At 58.2% G+C, this 22,011-nt stretch overlaps 1 protein-coding gene across 5 annotated transcripts; it reads right to left on the bottom strand.

The window, feature by feature from the left end:
- Positions 1-390: 390 nt before the first annotated feature.
- On the bottom strand, positions 391-21,778 carry POMT2 (protein O-mannosyltransferase 2). 5 transcript variants are annotated; one of them, XM_044273468.1, is made up of 20 exons: positions 21,642-21,778; positions 14,224-14,328; positions 14,045-14,153; positions 13,869-13,977; positions 13,641-13,800; positions 13,464-13,570; positions 10,368-10,450; positions 10,180-10,289; positions 10,047-10,113; positions 9,902-9,962; positions 5,904-5,982; positions 5,687-5,832; positions 1,820-1,911; positions 1,659-1,735; positions 1,506-1,577; positions 1,380-1,439; positions 1,204-1,309; positions 989-1,129; positions 687-798; positions 391-577 (listed from the first exon to the last, which is right to left on the bottom strand). In XM_044273468.1, the coding sequence occupies exons 1-20, from the start codon at positions 21,699-21,701 to the stop codon at positions 472-474; spliced, it is 1,962 nt and encodes a 653-aa protein (XP_044129403.1). In that variant the 5' UTR covers positions 21,702-21,778; the 3' UTR covers positions 391-471. The 5 variants fall into 5 exon arrangements, with proteins under 5 accessions (XP_044129403.1, XP_044129401.1, XP_044129402.1 ...); XM_044273466.1 differs by having other exon boundaries at positions 9,902-10,113; XM_044273467.1 differs by having other exon boundaries at positions 687-772; positions 9,902-10,113.
- Between the last annotated feature and the right edge of the window lie 233 nt (positions 21,779-22,011).

The following is a 22,011-nucleotide window of genomic DNA, read 5'->3' as shown; positions in this document are numbered from 1 at the left end:
CAGCATCTGGGAATAACAGCGGTGACATCACTGCCCCAGAACCAGCATCTGGGAATAACAGCGGTGTCATCACTGCCCCAGAACCAGCATCTGGGAATAACAGCGGTGACATCACTGCCCCAGAACCAGCATCTGGGAATAACAGCGGTGTCATCACTGCCCCAGAACCAGCATCTGGGAATAACAGCGGGCCCGGTGACATCACTGATCACACGCTCCTCGATGCCGCCATTCATTTCTATGGGAACCTGGGCAGATATATGGGGGGCGGTCCCTGTGATGTATGGCACGAGGGTCCTGTTCATATCACCCAGAGGGCACAGCGTCAGCTACAGGAGGATGGGACATGACAGCGCAGGCGCATCAGCAGATGGAGAGCCAGGAAATAGCTAAAGATCAAAGGCATTTATTGCATGCTGCACCACAGTCCGCTCCACATGTGTTTCCAGCCACTGCATCCACCCGGAGGCCTCAGAAGTCCCAGGAGTCCCTCCAGCGCAGTCCTGCCATGGGGCTGTCCGGTTCATCAGCGAGAGGTCCCACCATGCCATAGGCCAGAGGATGGAAGAGGTAGAAGCTGCAGGAGGACAAGAAGTAATGACTGAGAGGAGGCGCCGCTTATCAGCATCAGAAGCCGCCCCTCTCCACCCGTCTGAGAGCAGGAGAGCCGCGGCAGAGCGCAGTACCTGTAGAGAAGAGACCCGGCCAGCAGGCTCATCCCGGCGGTGGTCACAGCTCGCTGGTGTGACGGACAGAGGACAGCGGAGCAGAGCTGGAGAAAGGACGATAACGTGACAGCTGCACGGAGAGATGGAGGAGAAGGTCACTGCCCCTGCAGCGCTGTCCTGCTAGGAGTCGTAGTCCCACAGCAGCGGACTAATACCCCTACCCTCTTCTAATCTGCAAGCACCCGAGCCAAACCTCCCACAATGCACTGCACTCCCCCCTCACATGTGGTGCGAGTAACCCCTTGTAGGCCAGCACTCACCGGTCAGCATGCTGGAGAAGAGCATGGCCGGGAAGTAGTGGTGATAATACAACACTCTGCCCATGAATAAGAAAGGCACATAGTGGAGCAGCCACCCCGACAGCAGCAGCCCCCCGCTATCCAGGAGGCGGGTGAAGACCCCTGCAAGACAAAGGCCAAACGTCAGAGCCACCAGGACCCAGAGCGGCGGCGGCAGCAGAAGGACAAGGACTTACCTGTCACCTGACTGGGCAGAGAGAAGCCTCGTCGTAAGGACACAGCCGCACAGAGTGCCAGGACCGCATAGAGGGCGAGACCACCCAGGTTCAGCCACCAAATCACCTACAAGAGAGGGTGAGAAGCAGCCAGGACCCTCGGGGAGGACACTGGATCCACAGCGTGACACACTTACCGGATTCCCCAAAAGATAGATCCGGAAATCAGTGGCATTCACACCCGAGAAGCGGAGACCCTGCGCGGAGAGAAGTCAATGGCGTTACGTGGCCGGTTGTGGGGCGGCTGACGGCAGCGGTCTCACCTGGTAGTTGATTGGCCAGTGCCAAGGCTTGGATGTCACCTCGTGCTCCTTGGGCTTCAGGCCACTGTTTGCCTACACCAGGAAAATACCAGAACTCGTTAAAGAGCCGAGAGGCCCTGACGAGACGCCCCGCCAGCCATGAGCCCCCCTCACCCGCAGCATCACAATGTGGGACTCCACCAGCGCCTCCAGGAAAGACGGCTTCAGGATGGAGACTGAGATTTTTGGGACTATAAGAAAGAAGGCGGAGTCAGAAGAGAACCTGCGAGAGACACGTGGCAGAAAGCGCCAAAGTCAGGAGAGCCCGCACTCACGCCGGCCGTTCTCATGGTCCTCCATGTTCCAGAGCGTGTTGGGGCTCTCGCGCAAATACGGGCTGCACGTCACCTCACCCTGTTCCCAGCCCCTAAAGGAAAGTAAAATGAAGAGTAAGTAAGAGTCGGTGAGCATCCCACACACACCGCCCGGGACCGCCCACAAGCATCCCACACACACCCCCGCCCGGGAGCGCCCACGAGCATCCCACACACACCGCCCGGGACCGCCCACGAGCATCCCACACACACCCCCGCCCGGGACCACCCACGAGCATCTCACACACCACCCCGCCCGGGACCGCCCACGAGCATCCCACACACACCCCCGCCCGGGACCGCCCACGAGCATCCCACACACCCCGCCCGGGACCGCCCATGAGCATCCCACACACCACCCCGCCCGGGACCGCCCACGAGCATCCCACACACACCCCCGCCCGGGACCGCCCACGAGCATCCCACACACCACCCCGCCCGGGACCCGCCCACGAGCATCCCACACACACCCCCGCCCGGGACCGCCCACGAGCATCCCAAACACACCGCCCGGGACCGCCCACGAGCATCCCACACACCACCCCGCCCGGGACCGCCCACGAGCATCCCACACACCACCCCGCTCGGGACCGCCCACGAGCATCCCACACACACCGCCCGGGACCGCCCGTGAGCATCCCACACACCACCCCACCCGGGACCGCCCACGAGCATCCCACACACCACCCCGCCGGGACCGCCCACGAGCATCCCACACACACCGCCCGGGACCGCCAACGAGCATCCCACACACCCCACCCGGGACCGCCCACGAGCATCCCACACACCACCCCACCCGGGACCGCCCACGAGCATCCCCACACCACCCCGCCCGGGACCGCCCACGAGCATCCACACACCACCCCGCCCGGGACCGCCCACGAGCATCCCACACACCACCCCGCCCGGGACCGCCCACGAGCATCCCACACACCACCACGCCCGGGACCGCCCACGAGCATCCCACACACCACCCCGCCCGGGACCGCCCACGAGCATCCCACACACCACCCCGCCCGGGACCGCCCCGAGCATCCCACACACCACCCCGCCCGGGACCGCCCCCGAGCATCCCACACACCACCCCGCCCGGGACCGCCCACGAGCATCCCACACACCCACCCGCCCGGGACCGCCCACGAGCATCCACACACCACCCCGCCCGGGACCGCCCACGAGCATCCACACACCACCCCGCCCGGGACCGCCCACGAGCATCCCACACACCACCCCCCGCCGGGACCGCCCACGAGCATCCCACACACCACCCCGCCCGGGACCGCCCACGAGCATCCCACACACCACCCCGCCCGGGGACCGCCCACGAGCATCCCACACACCACCTGCGCCCGGGACCCGCCCACGAGCATCCCACACACCACCGCCCGGAACCGACCATTGGGGGGAGCATCCCCACACCACCCCGCCCGGGACCGCCCCACTGAGCATCCCACACACCCACCCGCCCCGGGGATCCGCCCACGAGCATCCCCACACACCACCCCGCCCGGGATCCGCCCACGAGCATCCCACACACCACCCCGCCCGGGACCGCCCCAGGAGCATCCCACACACCCACCCCGCCCGGGAACCCGGCCCACCTGCAGCATCCCACACACCACCCCGCCAGGGGACCGCCCACGGAGCATACCACACACCACCCGCCGGGAACCGACCCAACGAGCATCCCACACACCACCCGCCTGGGACCGCCCCACGAGCATCCCACATCACCCACCCCGCCCGGACCGCCCACGAGCCACCAACACACCACCCCGCCCGGGAACGCCAACGAGCATCCCACACAATCCACCCCGCCCGGGAACCGCCCACGAGCATCCCACACACCACCCCCGCCCGGGACCGCCCATGAGCATCCCACACACCACCCCACCCGGGACCGCCCACGAGCATCCCACACACCCCGCCCGGGACCGCCCACGAGCATCCCACACACCACCCCGCCCGGGACCGCCCACGAGCATCCCACACACCACCCCGCCCGGGACCGCCCACGAGCATCCCACACACCACCCCGCCCGGGACCGCCCACGAGCATCCCACACACACCCCGCCCGGGACCGCCCATGAGCATCCCACACACCACCCCACCCGGGACCGCCCATGAGCATCCCACACACACCGCCCGGGACCGCCAACTAGCATCCCACACACCCCACCCGGGACCGCCCACGAGCATCCCACACACACCGCTCACGAGCATCCCACACACACACAGCCAGGGACCGCCCATGAGCATCCCACACACACAGCCAGGGACCGCCCATGAGCATCCCACACACCCCGCCAGGGACCGCCCACGAGCATCCGACACACACCGCCTGGGACCGCCCACGAGCATCCCACACACACCACCCGGGACCGCCCACGAGTATAATACAGGATGTAACTCAGGATTAGTACAGGATAAGTAATGTATGTACACAGTGACTGCACCAGCAGAATAGTGAGTGCAGCTCTGGAGTATAATACAGGATGTAACTCAGGATCAGTACAGGATAAGTAATGTATGTACACAGTGACTGGACCAGCAGAATAGTGAGTGCAGCTCTGGAGTATAATACAGGATGTAACTCAGGATCAGTACAGGATAAGTAATGTGTGTACACAGTGACTGGACCAGCAGAATAGTGAGTGCAGCTCTGGAGTATAATACAGGATGTAACTCAGGATCAGTACAGGATAAGTAATGTATGTACACAGTGACTGGACCAGCAGAATAGTGAGTGCAGCTCTGGAGTATAATACAGGATGTAACTCAGGATCAGTACAGGATAAGTAATGTATGTACACAGTGACTGCACCAGCAGAATAGTGAGTGCAGCTCTGGAGTATAATACAGGATGTAACTCAGGATCAGTACAGGATAAGTAATGTATGTACACAGTGACTGCACCAGCAGAACAGTGAGTGCAGCTCTGGAGTATAATACAGGATGTAACTCAGGATCAGTACAGGATAAGTAATGTATGTACACAGTGACTGCACCAGCAGAATAGTGAGTGCAGCTCTGGAGTATAATACAGGATGTAACTCAGGATCAGTACAGGATAAGTAATGTATGTACACAGTGACTGCACCAGCAGAATAGTGAGTGCAGCTCTGGAGTATAATACAGGATGTAACTCAGGGTCAGTACAGGATAAGTAATGTATGTACACAGTGACTGCACCAGCAGAATAGTGAGTGCAGCTCTGGAGTATAATACAGGATGTACCTCAGGATCAGTACAGGATAAGTAATGTATGTACACAGTGACTGCACCAGCAGAATAGTGAGTGCAGCTCTGGAGTATAATACAGGATGTAACTCAGGATCAGTACAGGATAAGTAATGTATGTACACAGTGACTGCACCAGCAGAATAGTGAGTGCAGCTCTGGAGTATAATACAGGATGTAACTCAGGATCAGTACAGGATAAGTAATGTATGTACACAGTGACTGCACCAGCAGAATAGTGAGTGCAGCTCTGGAGTATAATACAGGATGTAACTCAGGATCAGTACAGGATAAGTAATGTATGTACACAGTGACTCCACCAGCAGAATAGTGAGTGCAGCTCTGGAGTATAATACAGGATGTAACTCAGGATCAGTACAGGATAAGTAATGTATGTACAGAGTGACTGCACCAGCAGAATAGTGAGTGCAGCTCTGGAGTATAATATAGAACATGCCATAATTGCCCGATATGGGAATAACCCTTTAAGGGCACGAGGACTATTACGTTAGCATGATTTCTGAACTGGACACCTGCAACACCAGACAGAAGACGCGCTGGGGGCCACACGCTCCGCAGTCCCTCACCATTTCGGAAGTGTCTTCCCTGATGAGCCAAGAACGCAGCCCGTTGACAGGTGCAGCAGGCGTATCTGGCTGCGTAGGACTTTCACTGTATTTCTGCCGCCGCTCACCTCAATCCTCCAGAAGTCATTGCTGTCGCCTGTCCCGTTCTGTGAAGCAGAGAAGCAGTCAGACGGGAGGCAGACACAGGACAAGCGCACAAAGCGTTCCTGCCCCTTACCGCGCCATACGTGGTGACCTGCAGGTGCTTCTTTGTAAGTGGCGCCTCCCGCTGATGGCTATGCAGGTTACGGCCAGTGCTGTGAAGACACGGAGAGATGATAGACCAGGAGACCTGCAGCAACCAGCACCATCTGAATGTTACTCCACCGTGCAGGCGGCCACGGATGAGAGTGCCACGCTGTACCACGCTTGCATCTCAAGTGACTAAAGCGTCCTCATGACAGCTTCTGCAACTTTCTCATAGACTTTGGCCCAGATTTAGGAGCGCGCCGGCGCCTACAGTCTGTCTGAAAAGTGGCAGGAAGAGGGTTTCTCCAATTTATTCCACTCATGCAAAAATGTGGCAAGGCTTAGTGGTAGGGGGTGGAGCTTCACAGGGAAGGGGTGTGGCTTTATGTAGAGGGAAGTCAGGTGGGCGTATATATAGATATGCGTCTGCCCCTTTATTGATATGGGCCCCTTTATATGGCCAACATATTCCCTGTATGGTCGTGTATATATTGGCCCTGTATGGCAAGTGGGGACATCTGTACGTGACGCCCCAGGTATGTATAGATTTGCCCCGGTATTTGCACACGTCTATATACACACTTATGTTATGTGGGCTTATTGCTGCCCCCCCCCCCGTGTTCCTGTACTGCGGTGTGTATTATACTGTACTGTGTAGCGCTGTTCCCGTACTGCGGTGTGTATTATACCGTACTGTGTAGCGCTGTTCCCGTACTGCGGTGTGTATTATACCGTACTGTGTAGCGCTGTTCCCGTACTGCGGTGTGTATTATACCGTACTGTGTAGCGCTGTTCCCGTACTGCGGTGTGTATTATACCGTACTGTGTAGCGCTGTTCCCGTACTGCGGTGTGTATTATACCGTACTGTGTAGCGCTGTTCCCGTACTGCGGTGTGTATTATACCGTACTGTGTAGCGCTGTTCCCGTACTGCGGTGTGTATTATACCGTACTGTGTAGCGCTGTTCCCGTACTGCGGTGTGTATTATACCGTACTGTGTAGCGCTGTTCCCTGTACTGCGGTGTGTATTATACTGTACTGTGTAGCGCTGTTCCCGTACTGCGGTGTTATTATACCGTACTGTGTAGCGCTGTTCCCGTACTGCGGTGTGTATTATACCGTACTGTGTAGCGCTGTTCCGTACTGCGGTGTGTATTATACTGTACTGTGTAGCGCTGTTCCCGTACTGCGGTGTGTATTATACTGTACTGTGTAGCGCTGTTCCCGTACTGCGGTGTGTATTATACTGTACTGTGTAGCGCTGTTCCTGTACTGCGGTGTGTATTATACTGTACTGTGTAGCGCTGTTCCTGTACTGCGGTGTGTATTATACTGTACTGTGTAGCGCTGTTCCTGTACTGCGGTGTGTATTATACTGTACTGTGTAGCGCTGTTCCCGTACTGCGGTGTTTATTATACTGTACTGTGTAGCGCTGTTCCCGTACTGCGGTGTGTATTATACTGTACTGTGTAGCGCTGTTCCCGTACTGGCGGTGTGTATTATACCGTACTGTGTAGCGCTGTTCCCGTACTGCGGTGTGTATTATACCGTACTGTGTAGCGCTGTCCCGTACTGCGGTGTGTATTATACCGTACTGTGTAGCGCTGTTCCCGTACTGCGGTGTGTATTATACCGTACTGTGTAGCGCTGTTTCCCCGTACTGCGGTGTGTATTATACTGTACTGTGTAGCGCTGTTCCCGTACTGCGGTGTGTATTATACTGTACTGTGTAGCGCTGTTCCCGTACTGCGGTGTGTATTATACCGTACTGTGTAGCGCTGTCCCCGTACTGCGGTGTGTATATACGTACTGTGTAGCGCTGTTCCCGTACTGCGGTGTGTATTATACCGTACTGTGTAGCGCTGTTTCCCGTACTGCGGTGTGTATTATACTGTACTGTGTAGCGCTGTTCCCGTACTGCGGTGTGTATTATACTGTACTGTGTAGCGCTGTTCCCGTACTGCGGTGTGTATTATACTGTACTGTGTAGCGCTGTTCCCGTACTGCGGTGTGTATTATACTGTACTGTGTAGCGCTGTTCCCGTACTGCGGTGTGTATTATACTGTACTGTGTAGCGCTGTTCCCGTACTGCGGTGTGTATTATACTGTACTGTGTAGCGCTGTTCCCGTACTGCGGTGTGTATTATACTGTACTGTGTAGCGCTGTTCCCGTACTGCGGTGTGTATTATACTGTACTGTGTAGCGCTGTTCCCGTACTGCGGTGTGTATTATACTGTACTGTGTAGCGCTGTTCCCGTACTGCGGTGTGTATTATACTGTACTGTGTAGCGCTGTTCCCGTACTGCGGTGTGTATTATACTGTACTGTGTAGCGCTGTTCCCGTACTGCGGTGTGTATTATACTGTACTGTGTAGCGCTGTTCCCGTACTGCGGTGTGTATTATACTGTACTGTGTAGCGCTGTTCCCGTACTGCGGTGTGTATTATACTGTACTGTGTAGCGCTGTTCCCGTACTGCGGTGTGTATTATACTGTACTGTGTAGCGCTGTTCCCGTACTGCGGTGTGTATTATACTGTACTGTGTAGCGCTGTTCCCGTACTGCGGTGTGTATTATACTGTACTGTGTAGCGCTGTTCCTGTACTGCGGTGTGTATTATACTGTACTGTGTAGCGCTGTTCCCGTACTGCGGTGTGTATTATACTGTACTGTGTAGCGCTGTTCCCGTACTGCGGTGTGTATTATACTGTACTGTGTAGCGCTGTTCCCGTACTGCGGTGTGTATTATACTGTACTGTGTAGCGCTGTTCCTGTACTGCGGTGTGTATTATACTGTACTGTGTAGCGCTGTTCCTGTACTGCGGTGTGTATTATACTGTACTGTGTAGCGCTGTTCCCGTACTGCGGTGTGTATTATACTGTACTGTGTAGCGCTGTTCCCGTACTGCGGTGTGTATTATACTGTACTGTGTAGCGCTGTTCCCGTACTGCGGTGTGTATTATACTGTACTGTGTAGCGCTGTTCCTGTACTGCGGTGTGTATTATACTGTACTGTGTAGCGCTGTTCCTGTACTGCGGTGTGTATTATACTGTACTGTGTAGCGCTGTTCCTGTACTGCGGTGTGTATTATACACACCTATTGCACTGTTTAATACAGATCTCTGTATCCGTTACGTACAGCGCACCGTCTGCGTCATACAAAGCCAACCAATAGCAGAGGCCCTGAGATCCAGCTGCTGCCCCGGGGGGTTCCCACTCATCACCTCCACTTGCTGTCAGTGAACGGTAACATTAATTACTGAGGTTGTGTGCTGACACACTGTGACAGCCCCTCAGCTGTGTGCTCAGGACTAGGCGAGGACACCTGTCCTGCTCCACTCCAATGAAGTGAACGGAGCACTTTCTGGAAGCAGCAGTCTCAGGAGCAGCCCCTGGGGGCCCGGGCCCAGCTGTTGGCTGCTGTCACTTTTTCCATCTGCAGAGGTCAGTGACAGGAAACACGGCCGATCCCCAGAGACGGGTTTTACGAGGCTGTTCCTGGGCGCTGTTTACGTGCAGAGCCAGCGGCGCCCGCCCCCCATGTAAACACTGCAGCTCGCTATAATCCCAGGAGGCGCTCCACAGCTGCGCGCCAGAGCGCAGGATTATCCCATAACATGCTCTCCTGTGCACTTAACCCTTGAGTGGGGTCATCTGCTGCGGCCGCACAGGGAGCGTGTGAAGGGGTGGCCAGCGCACGCGCAGAAGATGGAGCGGCAGGAAGGTTCCCCTCTCTGCGCCCCCAGATGCCCAGGTAGTGGTCACAGGGCGGCATGGCGCTTTACCGGGCACTTCCCTGGAGAGCAGGGCGTGCACCAATCATAAAGCAGGATCACAACTCCCATCAGATATCCAGGATCAGGAACCTGTCCTTTGTACCGCTCAGCGGGTGCTTCCTGCCGGGGACAGGAGGTGGGGAATGCTCCATCGGGACCTTCAGGCTTTAACCCTTTCATCACACCTACACGTCGGGTCAGACTCACGCTTTGTGCTCCAGCCGGACGAGGTCTCCGTGATGCACAAACTCCAGCGGGGCCTCTGCGTCTGGAAGCGACAACATGATAAGCGGTGCCGCCTCCAACGAGACAGGAACAGAATGACTGCAGTCACGTGACCCGCCGCCATTACCGTACTCCGCGTCGTGCCTCTTCACAAGCCACAGGTTGTTGTCATCTTTGTGGGAATATGTGGTGACCTAGAGTAATGAGAGGACACGATGAGCGGAGGCAGGGCTGGAGGCCAAGGGTCCACAGGTACCCACCTGCTGCTGCCGGGCGCCCACGCCTTCCGGGTACAGGTGCCCGTGTGAGTGCAGGTACCCGGATGCTGTGCGCACATTCTTCAGGGTGACTACCGAGCCGTACGCCAGGTCTAGAGGAGGAAGGTCACCCGATGAGACACAGTGCACCGAACCCCCGGCGCCCCGGGAGCAGACGCCTCAATACTCACGCTCCGGCATGGACGCATTGTGCAGGTTGTTCCCCATCAGACGAGACTGGAAGGCTGAACTGAAGAAGCCATCACCAGGGCCGCTACAGGGAGAGAGTGGCAAAGGCCACAATGTCACTGGCGAGGGTGTGTAACTGGAGGACCCCCCCACTGTGCAGGGCGCGCGGCCCTAGGGTGTGTAACTGGAGGACCCCCCACTGTGGGGGGAGCGCGGTCCTAGGGTGTGTAACTGGAGGACCCCCCACTGCGCAGGGCGCGCGGCCCTAGGGTGTGTAACTGGAGGACCCCCCACTGCGCAGGGCGCGCGGCCCTAGGGTGTGTAACTGGAGGACCCCCCACTGTGGAGGGAGCGCGGCCCTAGGGTGTGTAACTGGAGGACCCCCCACTGTGGAGGGAGCGCGGCCCTAGGGTGTGTAACTGGAGGACCCCCCACTGTGCAGGGCGCGCGGCCCTAGGGTGTGTAACTGGAGGACCCCCCACTGTGCAGGGCGCGCGGCCCTATGGTGTGTAACTGGAGGACCCCCCACTGTGCAGGGCGCGCGGCCCTAGGGTGTGTAACTGGAGGACCCCCCACTGTGCAGGGCGCGCGGCCCTAGGGTGTGTAACTGGAGGACCCCCCACTGTGGAGGGAGCGCGGCCCTAGGGTGTGTAACTGGAGGACCCCCCACTGTGGAGGGAGTGCGGCCCTAGGGTGTGTAACTGGGGGACCCCCCCACTGTGCAGGGCGCGCGGCCCTAGGGTGTGTAACTGGAGGACCCCCCCACTGTGCAGGGCGCGCGGCCCTAGGGTGTGTAACTGGAGGACCCCCCACTGTGGAGGGAGCGCGGCCCTAGGGTGTGTAACTGGAGGACCCCCCACTGTGCAGGGCGCGCGGCCCTAGGGTGTGTAACTGGAGGACCCCCCACTGTGCAGGGCGCGCGGCCCTAGGGTTTGTAACTGGAGGACCCCCCCACTGTGCAGGGAGCGCGGCCCTAGGGTGTGTAACTGGAGGACCCCCCACTGTGCAGGGCGCGCGGCCCTAGGGTGTGTAACTGGAGGACCCCCCACTGTGCAGGGCGCGCGGCCTTAGGGTGTGTAACTGGAGGACCCCCCCACTGTGCAGGGCGCGCGGCCCTAGGGTGTGTAACTGGAGGACCCCCCCACTGTGCAGGGCGCGCGGCCCTAGGGTGTGTAACTGGAGGACCCCCCCCCCCCCACTGTGGAGGGAGCGCGGCCCTAGGGTGTGTAACTGGGGGACCCCCCACTGTGGAGGGAGCGCGGCCCCAGGGTGTGTAACTGGAGGACCCCCCCCCCCACTGTGGAGGGAGCGCGGCCCCAGGGTGTGTAACTGGAGGACCCCCCCCCCACCACTGTGGAGGGAGCGCGGCCCCAGGGTGTGTAACTGGAGGACCCCCCCCCCACTGTGGAGGGAGCGCGGCCCTCATGTTAGTAAAAAGTGTCATCTGATGTTTTGGCAAAAATCAGGAGAGAGTGTAGGGAGCAGCTGCCGGAGGCCGATGTGATGGAGACGGTCACTGTCCCCATGACGGGGAGCAGCTGCCGGAGGCCGATGTGATGGAGACGGTCACTGTCCCCATGACGGGGAGCAGCTGCCGGAGGCCGATGTGATGGAGACTGTCACTGTCCCCATGACGGGGAGCAGCTGCCGGAGGCCGATGTGATGGAGACGGTCACTGTCCCCATGACGGGGAGCAGCTGCCGGAGGCCGATATGATGGAGACGGTCACTGTCCCCATGACGGGGAGCAGCTGCCGGAGGCCAATGTGATGGAGACGGTCACTGTCCCCATGACGGGGAGCAGCTGCCGGAGGCCGATGTGATGGAGACGGTCACTGTCCCCATGACGGGGAGCAGCTGCCGGAGGCCGATGTGATGGAGACGGTCACTGTCCCCATGACGGGGAGCAGCTGCCGGAGGCCGATGTGATGGAGACGGTCACTGTCTCCAAGACGGGGAGCAGCTGCCGGAGGCCGATGTGATGGAGACGGTCACTGTCTCCATGACGGGGAGCAGCTGCCGGAGGCCGATGTGATGGAGACGGTCACTGTCTCCATGACGGGGAGCAGCTGCCGGAGGCCGATGTGATGGAGACGGTCACTGTCTCCATGACGGGGAGCAGCTGCCGGAGGCCGATGTGATGGAGACGGTCACTGTCTCCATGACGGGGAGCAGCTGCCGGAGGCCGATGTGATGGAGACGGTCACTGTCTCCATGACGGGGAGCAGCTGCCGGAGGCCGATGTGATGGAGACGGTCACTGTCTCCATGACGGGGAGCAGCTGCCGGAGGCCGATGTGATGGAGACGGTCACTGTCTCCATGACGGGGAGCAGCTGCCGGAGGCCGATGTGATGGAGACGGTCACTGTCTCCATGACGGGGAGCAGCTGCCGGAGGCCGATGTGATGGAGACGGTCACTGTCTCCATGACGGGGAGCAGCTGCCGGAGGCCGATGTGCTGGAGACGGTCACTGTCTCCAAGACGGGGAGCAGCTGCCGGAGGCCGATGTGCTGGAGACGGTCACTGTCTCCATGACGGGGAGCAGCTGCCGGAGGCCGATGTGATGGAGACGGTCACTGTCTCCATGACGGGGAGCAGCTGCCGGAGGCCGATGTGATGGAGACGGTCACTGTCTCCGTGACGGGGAGCAGCTGCCGGAGGCCGATGTGATGGAGACGGTCACTGTCTCCATGACGGGGAGCAGCTGCCGGAGGCCGATGTGATGGAGACGGTCACTGTCTCCATGACAGGGAGCAGCTGCCGGAGGCCGATGTGATGGAGACGGTCACTGTCTCCATGACAGGGAGCAGCTGCCGGAGGCCGATGTGATGGAGACGGTCACTGTCTCCATGACGGGGAGCAGCTGCCGGAGGCCGATGTGATGTAGACTGTCACTGTCTCCGTGACGGGGAGCAGCTGCCGGAGGCCGATGTGATGGAGACGGTCACTGTCTCCATGATGCGGAGCAGCTGCCGGAGGCCGATGTGATGGAGACGGTCACTGTCTCCATGATTGGAGCATGTTGCCCTCTAGTGGAGAAAGGACACTTTACAAGCACCACATGGAGGCCCGGAACGCCCCACATCCTCTAAACTCACCTCTTATGAAGAACAGAGAAATGAACAAGGAACATGAGGGCGTAGAGGGCGAGGGGCAGCAGGATGAGGCAGAGGACCCGGGCGGCCACGTGGCGGACAATCACATCCTGTGAACAGGAAGACACCAGGTTGGCATCACTACAGCACACCACGGGCGCAGATCGGACAGCAACTCACCAGTGTCAGGCTGAGATCTCCCAGCAGCCCCCACAGGTCCCGGGCCGTGCTCACACCCACCAACAGGATCACAAAAAGGCCGACAAACTTGACTCCCATGGCTCCAGCCAAATTTACTCCAGTCACAGCCAACCACAGCCACCAGGAGGCGCTGAACGGCCTGAGGGCAGACAATTGGGGCTGAGGGACGGGAAGCAGGCGAGGCGAGGCGTCTGTGTGCGCACTTACCTGCTGGAACACGACTGGAACCTGACCATGCTCAGCACAGCCCCCATAATGAAGAACATCAGGATGGGGTCCAGCAGGATGTACTGCGACAGGGTGATGCAGCCGGTGTCTGGGGAGCAGAAGGAGGTCACACGGGCCCCCAATAGCACAGGCTGAGGAAGCAGAAAGCCCCTTACCCAGAAGAACCAGAAGAGCGGCGAGGAGCGCCACCGCCACCGACTGCCCCAGCTGGAGGACAGTGAGGAACACCAACGGGGGGAGACAGGAGCCGAGGAGGGCGCAGAACTGCAGAGGAGACACTGTCAGAAACATGGGGGTCACCAGCCCGCACCCCAGAAATCACAACACGGCTCACCCCTCTCATCCCAACATAAGCGTGGCCGTCATAACTCTGCCCGGGCTTCAGGAAGGAGAACGACCCATTATAACCAGTCACATGACCAGCCAAACCAATCAGCATCTGTAGAGGCAAAGGGAGGGGGATGGACGGTCAGCGAGGAGGGCGGTTGTATATTACGGGGGGTGGAAGGTCAGTGAGGGGGCGGTTGTATATGATGAGGGGGGGGTGGAAGGTCAGTGAGGGCGCAGTTGTATATGATGGGGGGTGGAAGGTCAGTGAGGGGGCGGTTGTATATGATGGGGGTGGAAGGTCAGTGAGGGCGGTTATATATGATGGGGGTGGAAGGTCAGCGAGGAGGGCGGTTGTATATGATGAGGGGGGGGTGGAAGGTCAGTGAGGGCGCAGTTGTATATGATGGGGGGTGGAAGGTCAGTGAGGGGGCGGTTGTATATGATGAGGGGGGGGGGGTGGAAGGTCAGTGAGGACGGTTGTATATGATGAGGGGGGGGGGGTGGAAGGTCAGTGAGGCGGTTGTATATGTTATGAGGGGGGGGGGAAGGTCAGTGAGGGCGGTGTATATGATGAGGGGGGGGGGGTGGAAGGTCAGTGAGGACGGTTGTATATGATGGGGGTGGAAGGTCAGTGAGGGCGGTTGTATATGATGGGGGGGTGGAAGGTCAGTGAGGGCGGTTGTATATGATGGGGGGTGGAAGGTCAGTGAGGGCGGTTGTATATGATGGGGGGGGTGGAAGGTCAGTGAGGGCGGTTGTATATGATGGGGGGGGTGGAAGGTCAGTGAGGGCGGTTGTATATGATGGGGGGTGGAAGGTCAGTGAGGGCGGTTGTATATGATGGGGGGGGTGGAAGGTCAGTGAGGGCAGTTGTATATGATGGGGGGTGGAAGGTCAGTGAGGGCAGTTGTATATTATGGGGGGGGCGGTTGTATATGATGAGGGGTGGAAGGTCAGTGAGGGCGGTTGTATATGATGGGGGGTGGAAGGTCAGTGAGGGCGGTTGTATATGATGGGGGGGGGGTGGAAGGTCAGTGAGGGCGGTTATATATGATGGGGGTGGAAGGTCAGCGAGGAGGGCGGTTGTATATTACGGGGGGTGGAAGGTCAGTGAGGGGGCGGTTGTATATGATGAGGGGGGGGGGTGGAAGGTCAGTGAGGGCGGTTGTATATGATGAGGGGGGGGGGGGGGGGTGGAGGTCAGTGAGGGCGGTTGTATATGATGGGGGGTGGAAGGTCAGTGAGGCGGTTGTATATGATGGGGGGTGGAAGGTCAGTGAGGGCGGTTGTATATGATGGGGGGTGGAAGGTCAGTGAGGGCGGTTGTATATGATGGGGGGTGGAAGGTCAGTGAGGGCGGGTTGTATATGATGGGGGGTTGGAAGGTCAGTGAGGGCGGTTGTATATGATGGGGGGTGGAAGGTCAGTGAGGGCGGTTGTATATGATGGGGGGGGTGGAAGGTCAGTGAGGGCGGTTGTATATGATGGGGGGTGGAAGGTCAGTGAGGACGGTTGTATATGATGGGGGTGGAAGGTCAGTGAGGGCGGTTGTATATGATGGGGGTGGAAGGTCAGTGAGGGCGGTTGTATATGATGGGGGTGGAAGGTCAGTGAGGGGCGGTTGTATATGATGGGGGTGGAAGGTCAGTGAGGGCAGTTGTATATGATGGGGGGTGGAAGGTCAGTGAGGGCGGTTGTATATGATGGGGGGGTGGAAGGTCAGTGAGGGCGGTTGTATATGATGGGGGGTGGAAGGTCAGTGAGGGCGGTTATATATGATGGGGGGTGGAAGGTCAGTGAGGGCGGTTATATATGATGGGGGGTGGAAGGTCAGTGAGGGCGGTTGTATATGATGGGGGTGGAAGGTCAGTGAGGGCGGTTGTATATGATGGGGGGGCGGTTGTATATGATGGGGGTGGAAGGTCAGTGAGGGCGGTTGTATATGATGGGGGGTGGAAGGTCAGTGAGGGCGGTTATATATGATGGGGGTGGAAGGTCAGTGAGGGCGGTTGTATATGATGGGGGTGGAAGGTCAGTGAGGGCGGTTGTATATGATGGGGGGGGCGGTTGTATATGATGGGGGGTGGAAGGTCAGTGAGGGCAGTTGTATATTAGGGGGGGGCGGTTGTATATGATGGGGGGGGTGGAAGGTCAGTGAGGGCGGTTGTATATTATGGGGGGGGGCGGTTGTATATGATGGGGGTGGAAGGTCAGTGAGGGCGGTTGTATATGATGGGGGGGTGGAAGGTCAGTGAGGGCGGTTGTATATGATGGGGGGGTGGAAGGTCAGTGAGGGCGGTTGTATATTATGGGGGGGGGGCGGTGTATATGATGGGGGGTGGAAGGTCAGTGAGGGCAGTTGTATATGATGGGGGGGGGGGGGGCGGTGTATATGATGGGGGGTGGAAGGTCAGTGAGGGCAGTTGTATATGATGGGGGGGGGGGCGGTTGTATATGATGGGGGTGGAAGGTCAGTGAGGGCCAGTTGTATATGATGGGGGGGGTGGAAGGTCAGTGAGGGCGGTTGTATATGATGGGGGGGGTGGAAGGTCAGTGAGGGCGGTTGTATATGATGGGGGGGGTGGAAGGTCAGTGAGGGCGGTTGTATATGATGGGGGGGTGGAAGGTCAGTGAGGGCGGTTGTATATGATGGGGGGGTGGAAGGTCAGTGAGGGCGGGTTGTATATGATGGGGGGTGGAAGGTCAGTGAGGGCAGTTGTATATGATGGGGGGGGCGGTTGTATATGATGGGGGGTGGAAGGTCAGTGAGGGGCGGTTGTATATGATGGGGGGTGGAAGGTCAGTGAGGGCGGTTGTATATGATGGGGGTGGAAGGTCAGTGAGGGCGGTTGTATATGATGGGGGGTGGAAGGTCAGTGAGGGCGGTTGTATATGATGGGGGGTGGAAGGTCAGTGAGGCGGTTGTATATGATGGGGGTGGAAGGTCAGTGAGGGTGGTTGTATATGATGGGGGGTGGAAGGTCAGTGAGGGCGGTTGTATATGATGGGGGTGGAAGGTCAGTGAGGGCGGTTGTATATGATGGGGGGTGGAAGGTCAGTGAGGGCGGTTGTATATGATGGGGGTGGAAGGTCAGTGAGGGCGGTTGTATAGATGGGGGGAAGGTCAGTGAGGGCGGTTGTATATGATGGGGGTGGAAGGTCAGTGAGGGCGGTTGTATATGATGGGGGGTGGAAGGTCAGTGAGGGCGGTTGTATATGATGGGGGGTGGAAGGTAAGTGAGGGTGGTTGTATATGATGGGGGTGGAAGGTCAGTGAGGGCGGTTGTATATGATGGGGGTGGAAGGTCAGTGAGGGCGGTTGTATATGATGGGGGTGGAAGGTCAGTGAGGGCGGTTGTATATGATGGGGTGGAAGGTCAGTGAGGGCGGTTGTATATGATGGGGGTGGAAGGTCAGTGAGGGCAGTTGTATATGATGGGGGTGGAAGGTCAGTGAGGGCGGTTGTATATGATGGGGGTGGAAGGTCAGTGAGGGCGGTTGTATATGATGGGGGTGGAAGGTCAGTGAGGGCAGTTGTATATGATGGGGGTGGAAGGTTCAGTGAGGGCGGTTGTATATGATGGGGGTGGAAGGTCAGTGAGGGCGGTTGTATCTGATGGGGGTGGAAGGTCAGTGAGGGCGGTTGTATATTATGGGGGGGGGGTTGTATACGATGGGGGGTGGAAGGTAAGTGAGGGTGGTTGTATATTGATGGGGGTGGAAGGTCAGTGAGGGCGGTTGTATATGATGGGGGGTGGAAAGGTCAGTGAGGGCGGTTGTATATGATGGGGGTGGAAGGTCAGTGAGGGCGGTTGTATATGATGGGGGTGGAAGGTCAGTGAGGGCGGTTGTATATGATGGGGGTGGAAGGTCAGTGAGGGCAGTTGTATATGATGGGGGGTGGAAGGTCAGTGAGGGCGGTTGTATATTATGGGGGGGCGGTTGTATATGATGGGGGGGAAGGTCAGTGAGGGCGGTTGTATATGATGGGGGGTGGAAGGTCAGTGAGGGCGGTTGTATATTATGGGGGGTGGCGGTTGTATATGATGGGGGTGGAAGGTCAGTGAGGGCGGTTGTATAGATGGGGGGTGGAAGGTCAGTGAGGGCGGTGGTTGTATATGATGGGGGTGGAAGGTCAGTGAGGGCGGTTGTATATGATGGGGGGTGGAAGGTCAGTGAGGGCGGTTGTATATGATGGGGGGTGGAAGGTCAGTGAGGGCGGTTGTATATGATGGGGGTGGAAGGTCAGTGAGGGCGGTTGTATATTATGGGGGGGGGGGGGGGGGTTGTATACGATGGGGGGTGGAAGGTCAGTGAGGGCGGTTATATATGATGGGGGGGGGGGGGTGGAAGGTCAGTGAGGGTGGTTGTATATGATGGGGGGGGGGGGGTGGAAGGCTCAGTGAGGGTGGTTGTATATGATGGGGGGGGTGGAAGGTCAGTGAGGGCGGTTGTATATGATGGGGGGTGGAAGGTCAGTGAGGGCAGTTGTATATGATGGGGGTGGAAGGTCAGTGAGGGCGGGTTGTATATGATGGGGGGTGGAAGGTCAGTGAGGGCGGTTGTATATTATGGGGGGGGCGGTTGTATATGATGGGGGTGGAAGGTCAGTGAGGGCAGTTGTATATTATGGGAGTGGAAGGTCAGTGAGGGCGGTTGTATATGATGGGGGTGGAAGGTCAGTGAGGGCGGTTGTATATGATGGGGGGTGGAAGGTCAGTGAGGGCGGTTGTATATGATGGGGGTGGAAGGTCAGTGAGGGTGGTTGTATATGATGGGGAGTGGGAAGGTCAGTGAGGGCGGTTGTATATGATGGGGGTGGAAGGTCAGTGAGGGCGGTTGTATATGATGGGGGTGGAAGGTCAGTGAGGGCGGTTGTATATGATGGGGGGTGGAAGGTCAGTGAGGACGGTTGTATATGATGGGGGTGGAAGGTCAGTGAGGGCAGTTGTATATTATGGGGGGTGGAAGGTCAGTGAGGGCGGTTGTATATGATGGGGGGTGGAAGGTCAGTGAGGGCGGTTGTATATGATGGGGGGTGGAAGGTCAGTGAGGGCGGTTGTATATGATGGGGGTGGAAGGTCAGTGAGGGCGGTTGTATATGATGGGGGTGGAAGGTCAGTGAGGGCGGTTGTATATTATGGGGGGGGGTTGTATACAATGGGGGGTGGAAGGTCAGTGAGGGCGGTTATATATGATGGGGGTGGAAGGTCAGTGAGGGCGGTTGTCTATGATGGGGGGGGTGGAAGGTCAGTGAGGGCGGTTGTATATGATGGGGGTGGAAGGTCAGTGAGGGCGGTTGTATATGATGGGGGGTGGAAGGTCAGTGAGGGCGGTTGTATATTATGGGGGGGGGGGTTGTATACAATGGGGGGTGGAAGGTCAGTGAGGGCGGTTATATATGATGGGGGTGGAAGGTCAGTGAGGGCGGTTGTATATGATGGGGGGGGGTGGAAGGTCAGTGAGGGCGGTTGTATATTATGGGGGGGGCGGTTGTATATGATGGGGGTGGAAGGTCAGTGAGGGCGGTTGTATATGATGGGGGGTGGAAGGTCAGTGAGGGCGGTTGTATACGATGGGGGGTGGAAGGTCAGTGAGGGCGGTTGTATATTATGGGGGGTGGAAGGTCAGTGAGGGCGGTTGTATATTATGGGGGGGGCGGTGTATATGATGGGGGTGGAAGGTCAGTGAGGGCAGTTGTATATGATGGGGGGTGGAAGGTCAGTGAGGGCGGTTGTATATGATGGGGGGTGGAAGGTCAGTGAGGGCGGTTTGTATATTATGGGGGGGGGCGGTTGTATATGATGGGGGGTGGAAGGTCAGTGAGGGCAGTTGTATATTATGGGGGGGGCGGTTGTATATGATGGGGGGTGGAAGGTCAGTGAGGGCAGTTGTATATGATGGGGGGTGGAAGGTCAGTGAGGGCAGTTGTATATTATGGGGGGGGCGGTTGTATATGATGGGGGTGGAAGGTCAGTGAGGGCGGTTGTATATGATGGGGGGTGGAAGGTCAGTGAGGGCAGTTGTATATTATGGGGGGGGCGGTTTGTATATGATGGGGGTGGAAGGTCAGTGAGGGCAGTTGTATATGATGGGGGTGGAAGGTCAGTGAGGGCGGTTGTATATGATGGGGGTGGAAGGTCAGTGAGGGCAGTTGTATATGATGGGGGGTGGAAGGTCAGTGAGGGCAGTTGTATATGATGGGGGGTGGAAGGTCAGTGAGGGCAGTTGTATATGATGGGGGGTGGAAGGTCAGTGAGGGCAGTTTTATATTATGGGGGGTGGAAGGTCAGTGAGGGCGGTTGTATATGATGGGGGTGGAAGGTCAGTGAGGGCGGTTGTATATGATGGGGGGTGGAAGGTCAGTGAGGGCGGTTGTATATGATGGGGGTGGAAGGTCAGTGAGGGCAGTTGTATATGATGGGGGTGGAAGGTCAGTGAGGGCGGTTGTATATGATGGGGGTGGAAGGTCAGTGAGGGCAGGTTGTATATGATGGGGGGTGGAAGGTCAGTGAGGGCGGTTGTATATGATGGGGGGTGGAAGGTCAGTGAGGGCGGTTGTATATGATGGGGGGTGGAAGGTCAGTGAGGGCGGTTGTATATGATGGGGGGTGGAAGGTCAGTGAGGGCGGTTGTATATGATGGGGGTGGAAGGTCAGTGAGGGCGGTTGTATATGATGGGGGGTGGAAGGTCAGTGAGGGCGGTTGTATATGATGGGGGTGGAAGGTCAGTGAGGACGGTTGTATATTATGGGGGGGGGGGGTTGTATATGATGGGGGTGGAAGGTCAGTGAGGGCGGTTGTATATTAGGGGGGGGCGGTTGTATATGATGGGGGTGGAAGGTCAGTGAGGGCGGTTGTATATGATGGGGGGGGCGGTTGTATATGATGTGAGGGCGGTTGTATAGATGGGGGGGCGGTGTTGTATGATGGGGGGGAGGTTGTATGATGGGGGGGGGGTTGTATATGATGGGGGGGGGCGGTTGTATATGATGGGGGGGGCGGTTGTATATGATGGGGGGGGCGGTTGTATATGATGGGGGGGGCGGTTGTATATGATGGGGGGGCGGTTGTATATGATGGGGGGGGGTTGTATATGATGGGGGGGCGGTTGTATATGATGGGGGGCAGTTGTATATGATGGGGGGGCGGTTGTATATGATGGGGGGGCGGTGTATATGATGGGGGGGCGGTTGTATATGATGGGGGGGCGGTTGTATATGATGGGGGGGCGGTTGTATATGATGGGGGGGCGGTTGTATATGATGGGGGGGCGGTGTATATGATGGGGGGGGCGGTTGTATATGATGGGGGTGGCGGTTGTATATGATGGGGGGGGCGGTTGTATATGATGGGGGGGGTGGACGCTCAGTGTTGGCAGCTTTGACCTCTGGTGACCCTGATCATGTGATACCCTCTTACCTTTCCCAGAGGGGGGTGAACATCGAAGAAGAACGTGCGGTTTATGTAGTAAGAGGCCATCTTTCCGAAGTGCGTCTCATCCCAGCTGTAAGAGAAAAGAAAGGAAAAGTGAGGCCGGAATCTTACACCCCCCCAATATTATACTGTTACTATGTGACCTCACCTGAAAAGCAACGCTCGTGGATGCAGAACGACGCAGACAGGGCGGAGGGGGGTCACCATGTATGTACCGGGGCAGACAGGGCGGAGGGGGGTCACCATGTATGTACCGGGGCAGACAGGGCGGAGGTCACTATGTATGTACCGGGGCAGACAGGGCGGAGGGGGGTCACCATGTATGTACCGGGGCAGACAGGGCGGAGGGGGGTCA

The sequence above is a fragment of the Bufo gargarizans genome, unplaced genomic scaffold (assembly GCF_014858855.1).
Source record: "Bufo gargarizans isolate SCDJY-AF-19 unplaced genomic scaffold, ASM1485885v1 fragScaff_scaffold_692_pilon, whole genome shotgun sequence".
NCBI classification, from domain to species: Eukaryota; Metazoa; Chordata; class Amphibia; order Anura; family Bufonidae; genus Bufo; species Bufo gargarizans.
Note: the sequence above shows the minus strand (reverse complement) of the source record. Positions and strands in the feature narration are given on the sequence as shown.